This window comes from Sinocyclocheilus anshuiensis, unplaced genomic scaffold (genome assembly GCF_001515605.1).
Source record: "Sinocyclocheilus anshuiensis isolate Anshui unplaced genomic scaffold, SAMN03320099.WGS_v1.1 scaffold263, whole genome shotgun sequence".
NCBI classification, from domain to species: domain Eukaryota; kingdom Metazoa; phylum Chordata; class Actinopteri; order Cypriniformes; family Cyprinidae; genus Sinocyclocheilus; species Sinocyclocheilus anshuiensis.
This window is the reverse complement of record NW_015549593.1, coordinates 86,833-104,473: the sequence shown is the minus strand read 5'-3', so window position 1 is coordinate 104,473 and position 17,641 is coordinate 86,833. Positions and strand designations below refer to the sequence as shown.

General features: G+C 35.1%; 2 protein-coding genes across 2 annotated transcripts in view; both read right to left on the bottom strand.

Annotated features, from left to right (window-relative positions):
• LOC107658188 (thrombospondin type-1 domain-containing protein 7B-like) overlaps positions 1 to 4,018 on the bottom strand; it is a 58,671-nt gene extending 54,653 nt beyond the window's left edge. Inside the window, exon 1 of the mRNA XM_016446651.1 lies at positions 3,944 to 4,018. Within this exon, the coding sequence (XP_016302137.1) occupies positions 3,944 to 3,989 (46 nt within the window). The 5' untranslated portion in view covers positions 3,990 to 4,018. The remainder of the gene's footprint in view (positions 1 to 3,943) is intronic.
• Positions 4,019 to 6,281: 2,263 nt separating this feature from the next.
• Positions 6,282 to 15,470, bottom strand: LOC107658224 (thrombospondin type-1 domain-containing protein 7B-like). Its single transcript, XM_016446686.1, has 3 exons — positions 15,279 to 15,470; positions 8,331 to 8,446; positions 6,282 to 6,418 (listed from the first exon to the last, which is right to left on the bottom strand). The coding sequence occupies exons 1-3, from the start codon at positions 15,389 to 15,391 to the stop codon at positions 6,282 to 6,284; spliced, it is 366 nt and encodes a 121-aa protein (XP_016302172.1). The 5' UTR covers positions 15,392 to 15,470.
• Positions 15,471 to 17,641: the final 2,171 nt, after the last annotated feature.

Sequence of the window (17,641 nt, the reverse complement as noted above, 5' to 3'; positions counted from 1 at the left end):
TTTAACCCAACAGTTGGGTTAGTCCATATTTGACCCAACATTGGGTTGAAACAACCCAGCATTTTTTAGAGTGTATTATGTCCTAAAATGACATTGTGCACAGGACTGAATATTGATTCTGAGCATTTTGCCCTTCAGATTCAAATGTTAAATATGAGTTTTCATATGAGATTATTTTTTCCCCTAATCTTTAGAATTTCATATGCCTGCCAGGATAGACATCAGTTTCTCCCTCCTACTCTGTGTCTACTAGCTTCCTTTTCTTCTTCACATGCGTTCCCGGTTCCTACTGTGCCCCAGAGACAGAAAGGTTGGCAGTAGTGACATTCTGATTGGAGCGCCCAGGCTGCCCATTTTTAGCACAATTATTTCCCCTCTCTCCTCCATCCCTATACCCCTCTCTTTCAGTTTATCTCCTCCACATATTGTTAACATTTTATTCTTATCTCGGCTCATGACAGGGATCAACTTAATAATGCAGCCACTTACAAAGGTGACAGTGATGGCTGACTACTCAAAAGGACACGGAAGATAACTTTTTTGGCCCTTAAAAAGACTCTGTCAGACTTGCCAGCTAAGCTCCTCAGTACTCATTAACGCACCCCCCGAACACGACTCTTTTCATTAGAGTAACCCTTTCATGTGCTCCTAAAATTAAGGTCTTGATATGTGGGAATCTAAGCCCAATTAAATGACTACTGAAGCTCTTCACAACACCAACAGGCACTGTGAAAAACACTCCCATAGCCACCCCATAATAATGGGAACTGATTAACTAAGACATTTTAATCCATAATGTGAGACGAAGATTAGCATGTATAGTATAATCAATATATGTGCCTTCTTAAATACCCCCAACATGATTTAGTGGATAGCAAAGAGTTGCTCAATTCAAAATGTGCAAAATAAGATCCCCAACTGAAAAAAAACCCTTGCTCAAAAAAAAAAAAAAATACAAGCAGCCTTTTCAAACCAAAAGTGAATCGACAAAGCGTTGAACACTGGCTGCAAAAATTCACCCTAATAGTACTTACATCGAATGTGATGCAAATTTCTGTCAGCTAAAATTTACCAGAGCAAATCCAAAAATACTCCAGTCACTGACATGCTATAATGGAAAATACAACCCATCTGATAATACAGATTTCTGCATGTGCAATGCAGATCTCCGGGTCTGGCGGTAGCACTTTTAGCTGTAGCGTAGCATAGATCATTGAATCTGATTAGACCGTTAGCATCTCGCTCAAAAATGACCAAAGAGTTTCGATATTTTTCCTATTTAAATTATTATTCCTATTTCCTATACTCTTCTGTAGTTACATCGGGTACTAAGACCGACAGAAAATGAAAAGTTGCTGACAGAAGTTAGCCTATTTTCAGGCGCTGTGTAATATCATTGCGCCTGCTGCACCCATAGTACGGCAGCAAAGTAAATGTGTCTATGAATTAATGTAAGAAGTCATTTCCTATAGCAGTATGTGTCTGTTTCAGAGAGAACTGAGTAGGAGGAAGATTCTCTCCACATACTTTTAGGTTGTAAAAGTTTATCTGATCTGGCTGAGGTGTCCTGGTTGCCATGGTAACCAGGGGCCTGGGATCATTCACAGACATGCTGGCACCCAGTATGTTTATTGGGTGAGGGGTCTGATTATTTGTTAATCTAATGAATAATTGATTTGTTAAATCTTATGAAAAATTGTGTGTCTGATTGGTCCAAGTAATATAACAAAGAGTGAAAAATTGAAGGGGGTCTGAATACTTTCCGTACCCACTGTATATATTTGCCTGTTACATTTTTTATATAGCTTATTTTTTTATATGGTGGTTAGGTTTAGGGTATGGATGGCTCCAAAAATAATAGTAAACTAACTATAAAAAAAAAAAATGTAGTTTCTAATGCTGTGCATATATTATAGATGCTGTCAATACATCATATGCATATGTCCAAATGTACAAAAACATACATGTTAACATTATACGCCAAGGGTAATGAGATCAGACCAGACTACCAATGAGAGAGCGACACTGGTGCTCACATGATCACCAATGGATGCAGTCACTCATATCACCTCACATCTCTCACTGAAATCTAATGACTTGTGGTTACTCTGTCGTTGTAAAACTGTCCGTGAAAGCACAATACATGTGAGGTTCACATTAGTTTTGCAGAGGTGTCTGTCTTTCTGGTTCATTTAGTGTCATTTACTGCATTGCCTTCTAGCCCTTTTATTTATTTTGGAGGATGCTGATAGAGCAAGTGTTCTCAAACACAGCAGGACTCTGCTGCTGGCTCATTTGCATCTGTGTAGCGGTGAGCCTGTCTCAAGCCACCACTCCACCTGAGTACGCCAAGCATAATCAAATTACACCAGCCGGGGATGCTTGCCTAAAATACAACAATAAATCATCCAGGTACACAAACAACCTGCGTAATTTTTAATCACTTGGCTAAGCTAAAACAAGAGCTTATGGCAGTTGCGGTGGCAGTGCTCGCAGTTAGTTCTGGTAGAATAAAAAGCAGGAACGAATCAGTGAACATTTGTAAATTAGCCGAGATTTATTATTTACTTTAATTTATTCCCTCATGCAGTGAGATCCAAGGGGAGGTCAACAGTATGTCAAGTGCTGGTTTAAATAAACCATGAAATTCAATCTGCACACAGGCAAGTGCTCGCTGCAGTCCATCTTCACATAACCCATATCCTAACCTTGCTATGGGGGCTACTTACTGCTGGCTATTTGAATCTTCCATTGCAGGATAACATTTACACAGACTTATTATTTCCAATGAATGGCCTCATTAATTTTAATGAATGCAACTCAATATCTGGAATAATACTGACCTTTGACTCGGCACAAAAATGTCAGCTTTCTTCCACTGTACCAATATGATATTCTGATAAACCGGGGAAGGTCACTAAAATGTCACATTACATTGTGTCTAAACGTAATAACTTCTGGACACAATCATTTAGTTTAATTGGATCTCAATAAATTCAAGGTTTCTGTGAAAAATACGGAATGTTTGAATATTATTGAAGATGTTCGAAAAATCTATTTATTAAATCATTTTGATAGGCTTCCAATTTTGAGTTCTCTCTTTTACATACACTTTATAATAACTACAATATGCCATTATCAAATATATATATATATATATAATGTTTAACATGTATATTCAAACAGGAATACAGATATTTTAATTTAAATCAAAAACTCATTATATTTCAAACTATTTGAATGGAAATATTAAATAAGTAATAAATAAGTATTATTTGAGTAGTTTTCAACATTTCTAAAAAGAAATCACATTCAACTGTGATGACACATAGTTAATCAAAAACTGTACTCAAATTAATCCAGTTAATATCTGTAATAATACTGACATTTGCACAAAAATGTCAGAATATGTTGATATTTCTACACAGAATATGTTTACAGTAAAAAAATGGTGTTAAACACATTGAATTAAACATGAAACTTTAAAGTAGAAAAACTGAAATAGTATTTTCTTGTAAAACATATTCAAATAATCTCTGTTTTATTTACAGCTTCGAAAAAATATTTTTTACAGTGAAAATTACAGAATAAAAGCATATACAGAAACAGCCCTGTAAATCAAAAAGTATGGTAATGTGACTTCACATGCTTTTTTTTCCCAAAGCATGTCACCTGTGCCCTTAAGGCAGACTGTTCCATTTCATTGTCTGTGATGTTTGACATCTTTCACTTCCATTCTGTCATAATCACACCGGGGGTTGCAGCATGCTGCATTCACACTTCACACACTGTACAGTGCCAATGAACAAACCAGAGCTCAAAGCCATGAACACAGCCATATACATCCACTGTGATGCACATATCTCAGACGGAGAGCAACAACAGGTGGCTATTTAGTGTACCATGAGAATCCACTCTTTCACATAGAGCAAACTTATCTTACCTCTCATCTCTAATCCTTTACCACACGATTCACTGGCTCCTGTCATTCCCTGCTGGACAGAATCTGGGACCAGAGTACATGGATGCCATTTGTGTGTCTTCCATCTGAAAAAAGAGATGAAGATTTATAGTGATATAGAATCCCATGCATTGCTATCATGAAATACATTTTTATGTATTTTTATAGTCCAAGATAGGCACTTATGAATATAATACTGTATATATACTATAAAAATACAAAAAATAATACAAAGATTTACACATGTAAGCAGACCTTTCATGATAATCGCACTGTGTGTGTGCACTTAGGATGGGTTAAATGCAGAGCACTAATTCCGAGTATGGGTAACCATACTCGGCCACATGTCACTTTCACTGCATATCAATAGTCTTATGGTTACAATCAGTGCTTAATTTGTAAATGAATAATTGGATCCAAAATAGCAATTAAAAGGCGCTGTGACTGACACTGAAAATACAACTTAAATTTTCCCGGAACATTCAATGACGTCACTAAACGGTGATGCCACAATTATATAGAGAGCATCGTTCACAAGTTTCTGCATTAACCTAACTAGGGCACAGCTTCAAACCCTGGGTCAAAAATGGGTTGCCAGGATGATTTTAGGAAAATGTATATCTAAGATACATTAAAAATAACAAAATGTGTTTTCGTAAAAATAAAATTCAATCACAGTATAGGTATAAATATCCAAAAAATATCTGACTTAAATAAGTAACAGTTTTAATTAAACGTGCATCCTTGCTTTATTTTACAAAATCTCAAATGTTCTGTTGTTATTTTGAGTGTGCAAAAATAAAAGTAAACACTTTGTGCTTTCGAATTATGTCTTACTCTTATCTGTATGACCAAAAATTATGTTGGCTATTTTGTGTTTCAGCTGTTCGATCGCGCCGGCGCACACACACACACACACACACACACACACACACACACACACACACACACACCACATATTCGCAACTCAAACTTGACATCGCAGTCTGTTCATTACCAAAATAAAATAGTCAACCAAAAATATAAAAGGTTACACTGGTCAATTTAAATAGTCCGTGGTATAACTGGTCCACTTTGTATGCCAAGCACATTTTTGCTCATGTGAAGATGATATTTCTGTCGATATACGAATGCGCATGAAGTACAAAGCCTCTACATTATAAATAATAGTTTCATTCAAATACATCGTAAATATGGAAACATTAGGAATTGTGCCGAATGAGAGGTAGCCTACGTGAGCCCAATTAATGACTGGTACTTTCAGTTTCACTTTGTTTTGGTTTATATATTTTGATTTCATTCTTGTTCTGTTCTGAATACCATTACATTTATATGATTTGTTTTGGAGTGAGCTATACTTAAAGTTTTAGTCATTTTATTGTTTTTGTTGTTTTTATTAGTTTTGTTATTTTTAAATGTCTATACAGTTATTACATTTTATTTCAGTTTTAGTGTTAGTTATTTTAGAACATCATAACAAACGACATGAAATGGGAAATATTGCCTTGTCAACTAGCTAAAATAAAACAGTTTAAGTATTTTATTTCAGTTATTTGAAGTAACAGAAATGTTTATATATATATATATATATATATATATATATAATTTTTGTTAACTATAATAACCCTTTTTGTAAAAAAATGACCAAACTGACTTAATCAGTATCTACTCAGTACTTATCTTTCAATAAATACATAAGAAGATATATTTGCTTATTAAGCACTTTTAACCATTATTGTTATTCAACAACGCCCTGTGACTTTTCAGGCATTCAGAAGCATGGATTGAGGTTTATTTGCATGGTGTAAAAGCATGAAGTCACACAATGCGCCAGAGCTACAGGTTATTCCTCCGGAAATGTCTGCATACAAGTGTTTTATTTATTTATTTTTTAATGGGACAAATTGACAGAAACAAAATGCTATCTGTTATAACTATTATTGTGTTAAAAAAAATCAACCTTCTTCTATTTGTGAATAAACTTGGCAGAATAACAATTTAAAAAGTTATTACAACTGCAAAATCACATTCACATATATTCATGAGGCAGAGAAACGTGCAAATAGCTTGGCATTTACTTGTGCAGTAAATTACAGCTACAATGTGTTACTTGTGTAATTTGAGGATAGTATTGTAAGCTTACAAAACAGCATATAATATATTTATTCATGCATTTCATTGCATGCGATTCTGAACTGCTGTGTGCATTTGTAAAAGGTTTTGATACTCTCAACTCCACAAAACCAAAACAGGCTGGACCGCAAACATTGTATCGGTCTAGCTGAGAAATTGGTAAACCACTAGTGCAACTGCAGTTTATTCACCTGTAAATAGGACAAACCAGAAGAGCCTCACATTCTCTCTCCTCATATAAAGTATCTGGACACTCTTGACCCCCATTGGCCGCCCGCTGGATGATGATCCTGTATCGTGACTGCGAGGGCATGCTGCTGTTCACTGCACAGTACAAACACAAAGAAACATTACTTTCACCCATGTAGTTCACTTCCTGTTCCCTGTATGGATCCTACGCTGATGTAACGACTTCATTTAACAGACGTTGTAAGGCTCATTACACATTGCTAATTACTAAAAGACTGATAATAGCACAATTAAGAAGGTGATCTCATTAACAGAAGACCAAAACAGGGTAAATCACACTATTTACAAAGGGGATATCAGTTATTTAAAACATTTCTTCAAATGTTACCATTTGATTCAATCATAATAAATGCCTGTTTACTCCTCGTTTCTTTAGTGGAAGTAATTGTCAATTAATTGTCTCATTAAAGAATAATAAAACTGTTCTGTGGGTAAGAAAAGCCCCTCTTAGAATGATCTGCACGTATGTGGTCTGGCTTTCACCATGTTTACAGCAGAGGTGTAAGACATCACATCCTAGCAGTCTCGAGTGTATGAAAGTGTAAATCCCTGATTATTTATCAACACACTGTCCTCATGGAGGTAATGAATTCTAGTTTATAATAACAAACTCTGTAAATATTATGCTCTATCTCCTAGGAAAAGAAATAAATTATTAGATAAGAGAGAGTTGGTATGAGTCAAAATATTAGGCAATGTGGTTTTCAATCAAATGTAAGTTGGAATATTCCTGGTTCATTATACACAACATTCATCCACAGCATTTGTGGAATTTTTTAAAGCAAAAATCATGTTTATAGAAAGGCACTTAGAGTAAATTTAAATGAGGCAACACAATAAACTCTGGTTTATGTAGCTCATTTTTTATTTTTTATACAAAGTCCCTTTTAAAAGAAAGTCAGTTCACTCTGCAGCCATAGCATTGGCTATTTTGAGCAAACAAGCCTCCAAACATTTTTTTTCTGTGGATCACAAAAGAAGAAGTTCTTTGAAGAAAGTTAACACAGGCCTTTCTATCCTAGAGTTTATAATGTCCTTTCAAGAGCTTAGGTCACCAATATGTTCAGCTAATAATAACTTATATTTCAGTCTTTTCAAAAAGTTATTGCATGGCTTCAGAAGACAGGGAACATTATGACAGGCACCATGGACCACCTCTACGATACATTTAAGGTGCTTTTTTGGTCCTTTATGGAGCTAGATATACTATACATTACTGTTCAAAAGTTTAAGGTCAGTAAGAATTTTTTAGATTAATTAACACTTTTATTCAGAAAGGATGCATTAGTGACAGTGAAGACACTTATAATGTTACAAAAGATTGCTATTTCCATTAAGTGCTTAAATTCTTTTCAACTTTCTATTCACCAAAAAATTCTGAAAAAAAAAAAGTTTCTGCAAAGATATGACGCGGCACAACTGCTTTCAACATTGATAATAATAAGAAATGTTTCTTGAGCAGCAAACCAGCATATTAGAATGATTTCTGAAGGATCAAGTGACACTGAAGACTGGAGTAATGATGCTGATCAGCTTTCACAGAAATAAATTACATTTTAAAATATATACAAACAGAAAGTGTCATTGTAATTTTAAATTGTTATTTTAAATTGTAGCATTATTTTTTGTTATTACTGTATTAAAGGAATATTCTGTCATCATTTACTCACCCTCAAGTTGCTCCAGGCCTGATGAATGTCTTCTCATACAGGTTTGGCACAACTTGAGGTTGAGTAAATGATGACAGAATTAAATTTTTTTTAGTTGAAAAAAAAAAAAAAACCTTGTTGTATGGTAAGAGTCAAAAAAAATTCTACTTATGTGTTCTACAGGACAAATAAGAGCACCACATGAGGGTGAGAAAATAAACAGACTTTTTATTTTCAGGTGAAAATTCTTGTACCACTGACATTTCAGTGGTACCTTGTAAGTGAGGTACCACTGAAATGTCACAGCTAAAGGTTGTGTGAAGAGACTGTATCAATACCTGGCAGGCATGTGTTAGGGCAGGCTGTCCATTCACTGAAATGAGTCACAATGCAATCTTTCTTACAGGGCAGTAAACAGGGCTGAATGGTGTCTGGTCGGGCAGATTCTGGACACCTATGACACACACACACACACACACACACACACACACACACACGGAGAACAGAGAGAAGGAACATTTTTCCATGATCAGTGATAAGCTGTCTTGATTCACACTGCAGTCACTTTGCCCTTGACCTTCTAGCATGGGTGCAGATATCATCTGTGCTGACTGTAAGTACTGTTTGATTTACTGTACCCCACAAACCCAGACATTATCATGTACAGATGCAACACAGTTACAATGACACTATCTGTGTAACAGAAGATCACGACCACATTGTAGGGGAAGTTGATGTAATATTTATTGCGTCTTACCAGAAGAGGCTGCAGCTGATTGTATCTGAGTGAGTATACGGTAAAGGTGAGTTATTTTGGTATGACTGACAGGGAGCAAGAGGTTATGTGAGCCTTTAGATTTCTTAAGAGGGAGAGAGATGAGGGAGAGAGATAAGAGAGAACACCCACACAGAGCTCTCTAGACTGTACTCTCTCATCTAATGCAAAGTGTGTTTATTATTTGGCTCTCTACAATACTTGATTCTGATTGGTCGATCAGTGCTCTAAGGTCACATTTTTGTGTAATGACTGTGTATTTGTCAACCAATTTCGAACATACAATGCTGTGAAAAAATAGTAAACCCAATTAATTTTTTCCCAACATATGTGGATCATGCAGTACCATTCAAAGGTTTGGGGTTATTAAGATTTTTTAAAGTTTTTTTTTTTTTTTTTTTTTTTAAATAGTCAAAACAATTTAAAATAACTGAAATGTATTAAAATATGATATTTTACACAATTTAAAATGTAATTTATTCCTGTGATGCAAAGCTGAATTTTCAGCATCATTACTCCAGTCTTCAGTGTCACATGATCCTTCAGAAATCATTCTAATATGCTGATTTGCTGCTGAAGAAACATTTCTTACGTGCTGCTTAATATTTTTGTGGAAACTTGTGTCACTTTTTCCCCCCACTTTTTTATTTAATGCATTCTTACTGACTCCAAACGTTTGAACGGTAGAACTTTATCTTGACAGTATTGATGGGTGACGTAACTGAAAAAAATGTCAAAGTTTATAGGTATTTGTCAAACAAAAATTATCAACAGAATTTCAATGGTCTTCTGTGGAAAAAATATGTACACCCCCCAACATTTACTGTCCATGGGGTGTACTTACTTTTTCATATACACCTGTATAATACATCTCCTAGCACTCTGCGGTATCAGTTTCTTCTAACATATTAAACATATTATGTAACTTAAATCAATATTTCATACACATTGATTTATTTGGTAAACAGCCAAGTCGTAGGCGGGATAATACAATTCTCCCTGGTGAATATATAAGGGATCATGTACAGCCAGACGGTAATTTTCACAAAACAAACCCCTTCAGGGTGAAACAAGAGCCATTATTTTGCAATAATGACTGGATGTCTGTACATGATCCCTTACATATGCACTAGGCCGTACATCCTGCTGAGGAGTTTGTCTCATGTGTGTCCTTGTGAGTGTGAGTGCATGCTTTTGTTTGAGAGCATGTTGCCCCTTGGAGAACGTCCATCCCTATTAGCTGGATTCTGGACATTTCATTTCCAGGCTTGGTTCAATTCCCAGCATGCAGCAGCTCTAAAGAGAGGCAGCAGGGCTCAGCAGGGCTCTACCAACTACAGGCTTTGGAGACCAGCAAACAGGACACATCAAAGCAGGGGACAAGAAAGAACAGAGGCATGAATCATCTGTATCTCGCTCACTTTTGTGCTCTGTGGAGCAGAATGTCATTACAGAGGGCAATCACCCAAAGGCAATGATGCTACAGAGCTTTAGGAAAGGAACAAAAGAGTGGGTGGAGGATAAATGCAAGAAATCAGTAGAAAGAAAGACAGAGCAGAGGAGACATCACAGATGACAACAGGTTGACCCTGTCTTTTCCTCTGTATGGAAACCAAGCACGAATAAAGCATGTGTTTGGATTTTTTCCAGCATAAAATGTAGTATAATTGGATGAGGCATGTTTGTGCCTGAAGCCGTTCTAAAAGCAAGCATTACGTCTCATGACAAAAGCAATATGATAAAAACACTAGTTAAATTCATAATTAAAGCTGATTTCCCTTAAAAGTGTGACTGTGACTAATGTTTTTAACATTTTCCTCTTTGTTTCATCCCAACACAGCAACTCTGACTCAACCAATGGCATAAGTTTGGTGAGATCAATGCCAAAAAACATTTTTTTGCAATTTGGTGAGGCGGGTGGTGCAGAAATGACACATTTCTGTTTAATAATATTAATATTAATATACTAATATTAAAACTATTCTGATTGATAGGGTTCATTACCCTATCCGTTGTAAAACAACAACAACACTAATAATAAACGATTCTGATTAAAACAGTTATATCCTATATGTAGGCAAATGACTTAATTGAATAATTATTATTACGATTATTATTAACAATAAATAATAATGAAAAAAAATTGAACACTGTTTTATCATCTTGCTGTTGCCATAGTTTTAGAAAATCAATAATTCACACAAGGCCGTGGATTAAAGTGATTCTATTTATTAAAAGACAAGGCAGGAAATGATGTGGCAGCAGAGAGAGTGTGGAGAGCAGCAGCAGAGAGAGAAGACAGGAAATGATGTGGAATGAGGGGGGAATAGAATCGGAAAAATCAAGCTTAAACTTGCATCACCCCACATTTCATTGGTCCAAAATAAAAAAATAAAAAAAAGAATCCTGTTCCATATAACTGTAATTTAAACATTAAATATCCTCTGATTGGCTGAGATCAGCGCTTTCACATTTCATTTGACAGATAAATAGTTGTCAGACAAATGTGTCGCATTGCACCTATATAGAACCTGGTTTGTTTTCCTCTTCATGCAAGCATATCAGGAAAAGAATATTAATAAAGAAGCAGTCTAGCAGCAGTAAGATAAACAAACATCTCCCTGTTGGGTCATTTCATATATCAGGGTGTTTAAATAGCTCAGCCCTGCTGTTTTAAATAAAGTGGAGAGCTGAACACACTCCACCTACGTATGAAACATCAGCTGCTTCCACATGACGACAGAACACGCACTATATAACTGATGTTCTGTTCTTGCCTCCAGCACATGCGGCAGGGCACAAGGGATATGATATGTGTTTGACACAAACACATAAATTTACTCACACCATCAAACACATATATGCCATATACAGCACATCCATCTCTGATTTATACTTCAGTACATCTGTGGGTGAGAGCAGGTGTGTGTATGTGTGTCAGATCACTATAAACCAGAGTGTGATTTGTTCTCTCCTGACTGTAAAGAAGCCTAGATTACCAATTAATTTGTAAACACAGTGGTATCTAACAACTCTTTCTCCTTAACACAACGATATGCCTTTTGCTCTCCCACTGCGAACTCAATATAGGGTTTATACTGCAGCAATAAATAAATAAATAATAATTGTTATTAATTAGTATCCCTGTCTTGTTTTTTTTTCAGAAAGGAAGATTTGTTTTCAGAGAATATATGTGACCCTGGACCACAAAACCAGTCTTAAGTCGCTGGGTTATATTTTTTAGCAATAGCCAAAAATACATTGTATGGGTCAAAATTATTGATTTTTCTTTTATGCCAAAAATGATTAGGATATTAAGTAAAAATTAAGATATTTTGTAAATTTCCTACCGTAAATATATTAAAACTTAATTTTTGATTAGTAATATGCATTGCTAAGAACTTCATTTGGACAACTTTAAAGGCGATTTTCTCAATATTTTGATTTTTTTGCAGATTCCAGATCTTCAAATAGTTGTATCTCGGCCAAATTTTGTCCTATCCTAACAACCCTTATTTAAAAGGGTTATTTAACCCTTATTTAAATTAAGCTTATTTATTCAGCTTTCAGATGATGTATAAATCTCATTTTTCAAAAAATTGACCCTTATGACTGGTTTTGTGGTCCAGGGTCACATATAAGTTTAAAAAGTCCAGATCTTAATGGTTCTTAAATGCATGCATGCAATAAAAATAAATAAATAAATAAATAAAAATAAAATAAGATAAACATATACTTGGTCTCTTCAAAAATCTATGTACTGTTGACATCATAGGTGCGCTGCAAAAAGTAGATCTTAATTATGCTGCTATCGAATTTGGGGAAAATGCTATTTTTTATTTTATTTTTTTATTTTTTCAAGACAGTCCCCCTCTCACAACTGAGGTCAAGCCAAAACCTATTACCAGGCCAATGAAATACACCAGCCCATAAACTCACTTTTATGTTGCTGTCATTAATATAAAAGAACGAAATGGATAAACGGCTGCATTATTTATGAGTCCTTTTTCCTGATGCGCAACACAATATCTTCTCCATGCAATGCAATAGAACATTTATCTTACCCAAAGTGCCATTACAACACTCCCACAGGAAACATTTATGAAGGAAAGACTTAGGGCAACACGAACCTCCACTCCTCTCATACAGAAAAATCAGTCGAGCCTGCATTCAGAGTCACTTACATCATAAGACTGAGAATATTGACAGACTCAATGTACAAGATATGGTTTCAGCACAAGTAAACCAGCAATCTTCTCCTGAGAAAAGGTCAGGGAAATGCGAAACTCTTGAGAACCGTTTTCAGTTTTTACTGTATATTTCATTCATGCTGTGTAAAAGTACCACAAGCTGCAGCAAGCCCCACCAATATTTCTGAATCTCAGCTTCTGCTGCTTGAGCGAAGGTGTTGGAATGGAAAACTATCAAAGTGGGATTTCAGGATTGCGTGATTGTGTAGCAAGAATACGTGAAACACTAATTCCCAGTTTTGCTGTTCAAAGACGCATCCCAGAGAAGCAGCACCTAATAATATCTGCCTTAATTTAGTGCTATGATCAAGCAAAATGTACATATATTCACAAAAGCTAGCAGACGGAAATATTTCCATGTGAGAAGTACATTATTGACCAAATTTGTGTGTGTGATATTATGCCTCTTGTATTTGATATCTATATATATATATATATATATCTGGGAGACAAAATGCTGACAATGTTTTAAAGATAAAGCTATAAAAATGGATGATCCCATAAAGGAAATAGGCTGGATTCAGGAACACTGCAAAACTTTTATGCCAGCACATATTTGATGAGGAAACTGAATGTATTTGACAAGGTGCTTGTTAAGTTGTTGTCATGTTTTTATATTGACCAAAAAAAGCATAAGCATTAAAGGCATCACCACATTTTGCTCATTCATACATACATCGTGTCCAAAACCATTCCCTTATTTGATCATTCATACATAGCGAGTGCTACATGCATGTAAATGAGATAAAGTGCAATAGTGCCTACATCTGCGACCAAATTGTATATGATGTTAGTCACACCTAATCCCAAATTATGAAAAAACGAAATGATGTTCGATATGATCTTACTGTACTGAATGAAGTGCATTTCCTAAATCTGATTTAAATCGGATTTAAAATCACACAAGGATAGGTTTTCAATTAGTTTTTTTGCTGTTCAGACTACAAACAACTAAAGAGATTTATCGAACTAAAAAATGCAAAAGAAGTGCTACACGGGGTATTGGGTTTCTAGTCTCGGTGCTCTTTGGGTGCAAGGGATGATTCAACTCGTAAGAATAATAGTAGTCCAAGGCACTCGAATCAGGGTGACGAAGGCAAAATAGCCGCAACGCGTAGGTGTGCACTTGTCACCTGTTATTAAAACTTATAGCCATGATGAAATAAAGGCTTTTTAAATTTTTTTTGAATAAGATTCGAGTGCCTTGGACTACTATTATTCTTACGAACTAAAGAGATTTAATTTGGATTTGCCAAAAAAATAAAAAATAAATTCTGATTTTGCTGCCTGTTTGAACAAAGCCTTGTTGCCTGTATCTGACAGCTACAGTAAGTGATTTATGTTATTTCAGATTAAAAGCAGTGAACACCAAAGACTAGTAAAATACACAATTTCAACTGCTATGAGCAGTGGTGGAAAATCTATGTGCTTTATGTAGCGTCTGGACCAATCAAAAACACAATTTTTAATTTGATTTAACAAATCAGTTATTCATTAGATTAACAAGTCGTCACAGACCCCTCACCCAATAGACTGGGCGCCAGGATGTCTGCGAATGACCACAGGCCACTGGTTACCATGGCAACCCCGACACCTTTGCTAGACCAGAGCCGTTTACGACCTGATGGAATGTGAGTAGTGAAAATCACTGATCATTGGCACCTTTTTACAAAGGTGTGTTTGAACTAAGAATCTGATGTTTCCTTCAGGTGTAAATCTGCTGAATATGCAAATGGTTCCATAACTTTGTTCTTATTTCTCTCCTGTTTACTGCGTTAAGCTTTAACCCTTTCCTATACCAACTGTATGTGTGTGTGTGTGTGTATGTTAGACCAGTTTAAGTGTTTATGTAGTATGTTAGACTAGTTTAAGTGTTTATGTAGTTAATAAAGCCTTACTTGTATCACACTTGACGTTGTTCATTGTTTGCTCATAACTGGAGTCCCTTATCATGCAGATTTATGCTACAAGCTCTGTGTAGAGTTGTACAGTAAGAAAGTTATTTCCCTTAACCAGGAAATTAACGTTCTTAGAATTGACAGACAGTTGACCCTGAGAGGTCAATTAAATATCTACAGCGGATCTAAATATTTATAATTAATTATAACTAGTTATGATTAATTATTCATATTTCCCTTATGAGCTGATTCGCTACATTTAGTAATCTAACCTCCACAAAATGCCACTGTGAACACTTCAATGTGGTGTGTGGAAATACACAAATCCACAGATTAAAAATTTCATACAAAAAAATAAGTCACCTTTTGGGAATAACTGGCCCGATGCCCATTTTCATGCAGACCACTTTACGAATCTGCACACCGACTGCACAGGTGGCCGTTCCGTTCCAGTAGCCGGTGCCATTTAGATTCATGGAGGAGTCCTCAATGCATGGTCCCCATGGCGACGCTTCCCAGTAGAACGTGATACATGGATGATCATTACAAGTTCTCCACTCCTCCAGAGCAGTAGCAGCTGGACATGCCTTAGCTGGGAATGGGAAAGATCATTAACTGCATTACAGATGGAAAAGCCTCTCTTAAGTTTGCTTTAATGCTCCATAAAATGTTAACGAGCTACATGAGCACAAGAGGCATGAAACAGAAATCTACTGGGACATGTGAAGGCATGTCGAAAGGAAAAATAGGCTGAGCTTTGTTATGTGGTACAAGAAATGCTTAAAAAGAATTTAAAAATTGTTCATGATGTGATTTCTGAACCACTAGCAGCATCAAATTAAATTAAACAACAACAATAACAACAACAACAATAATAATAATAATAATAATATTTTATCTCTTTGGTCAGTCAAACAAAGTTTGGTTGCTTCAAACTCAAGCCATTGGTTGAGTTAATGTTGCTGTCTGGTTATTCAACGCAATGCTAAAAGAACCAATGTCACAGTGTTGTTATCATTAAAGAAAATTTAAATTCTTAAATTCTAATTGAAATAAAAAATAATTAAATTAAATTAAATATAAGATGAAAAATTATATGATTTGAAAAGATAATTTGAAATGTTGTAACTGAAATACATTTACATTTAGTCATTTTGCAGACGCTTTTATCCAAAGTGACTTACAATTGGGGAATACAATCGATTCTTCTTAAAGAGGTAAACAGACACAGGAAGTGCTCGTAATACCAAGTTTCAGGAATTGTTCAAATAAATACAAGCTAGAAAGGGAAGAAATAAATAACGAAAAAAGTATATAAAAGTAATAAATTAAAAAAGTTTTTCATTACAAAACCCAGAATTTCATTACTTTCAGATGGATTTGTGTTGACCAATTAATCTCTAGTCTGACTTAAATCTGGGTCTTTTTCTTACACAAAGATATCATATGACTTCAGGAGACTCGGAATATAGTGCAAAAACACCCTCATAGTGCTTTTCATGGTGTTTTTTGTAGTTTGCCAAATGTGGCCACTATTGGGCAAGGCGGGGGAAAAAAACATTTTTTTCTGTTTCAGGTTTTCCATTTCACTTTATTTTTTGTTATTATTTTTTAAATGGTGTATAAATTGTGTTTCAGTGCAGTCATTTTTCACCATGGGGCTGCTTTTGCCCATCTGGATGTTAATTCATGCTCAGTTCTTTTATATAAAAATCTGTCTCATTCTTGTTCCAGAAGGCGCCCAGAATTGATTTCTCATGCACAAGCGCAGATATAAATTAATATTCTATCTGAAACTCGGGTCAGGTCTGTGTTGGCTGAATTCAGAACTGCATACTAGTATATTGTTATTACTGTTACGAAATGATAAGAGAAGTATGTGTTAGTGGTGGGAGAAACAAATCTTTTCAAAACTTTGAATCAGTTGAACCAATTGCTTGACAAAATGATTCACGCGCTGATAACGTCTACTGGTCAAAACTGTGTAAATGCAACAAAAACTCAGGCTAAACATGCATAAAAAGACCTTTTACAAACCAATCACAAATGTTTTATTGAAAGTGTAGTCTATTAAATGCAATTAACAAATCATCAAATACAATTCATGTGGAATGTATTGTATAATATGTGTTATTTTATTAATCTGCATGCTTGTTTTGTTTGTTTCATGAAAGGCTTGGCTAAACAGGCCAATAATTATTTTATATTCCACTATTTTATTCCATATTTTCTGATTATTATTGGTAACATTATTAATTGGTAACAATAAGCAATAATAGAAAAATAGACACATTACTGATAAAATTGATTGATAAAAATAAATGCTTCTTCAGCAGCAAATCAGCAGATTATAATGATTTCTGAAGGATCATGTGACGCTGAAGACTGAAGTAATGATGCTGAAAATCAGCTTTGCATCACAGAAATGCATTACATTTATAATATAATAAAATAGAAAATATCACTGCTTTACTGTATTGTGTGATCAAATAAATGCAGCCTTCTTTTAGAAACATTAGAAAAAAAAACTTTGAGACCCCAAACCTTTAGACGGTGTATTTTATATTCATATAATATTTAATTTTAGTCATCTAAACCAGTGTTTCCCAACCGGGGTGCCGTCTGTCGAGAGCAGGGGTGCCGTGTAAAAAATCATTTTTTAATATTTTTAAATTGCTAAAATGTTCAAAAAAGCATCTATTATATAATATCCATTTCTGATGTCG

Coding starts and splice junctions, on each gene's coding strand:
- LOC107658224 (XM_016446686.1), bottom strand. CDS start 15,391: ATGAATCTAAATGGCACCGGCTACTGGAACGGAACGGCCACCTGTGCA. Junction 8,447..15,278: donor GGGCCAGTTATTCCCAAAAG/GTGACTTATTTT, acceptor TGTGTGTCATAG/GTGTCCAGAATCTGCCCGAC. Junction 6,419..8,330: donor CCCTAACACATGCCTGCCAG/GTATTGATACAG, acceptor TGTACTGTGCAG/TGAACAGCAGCATGCCCTCG.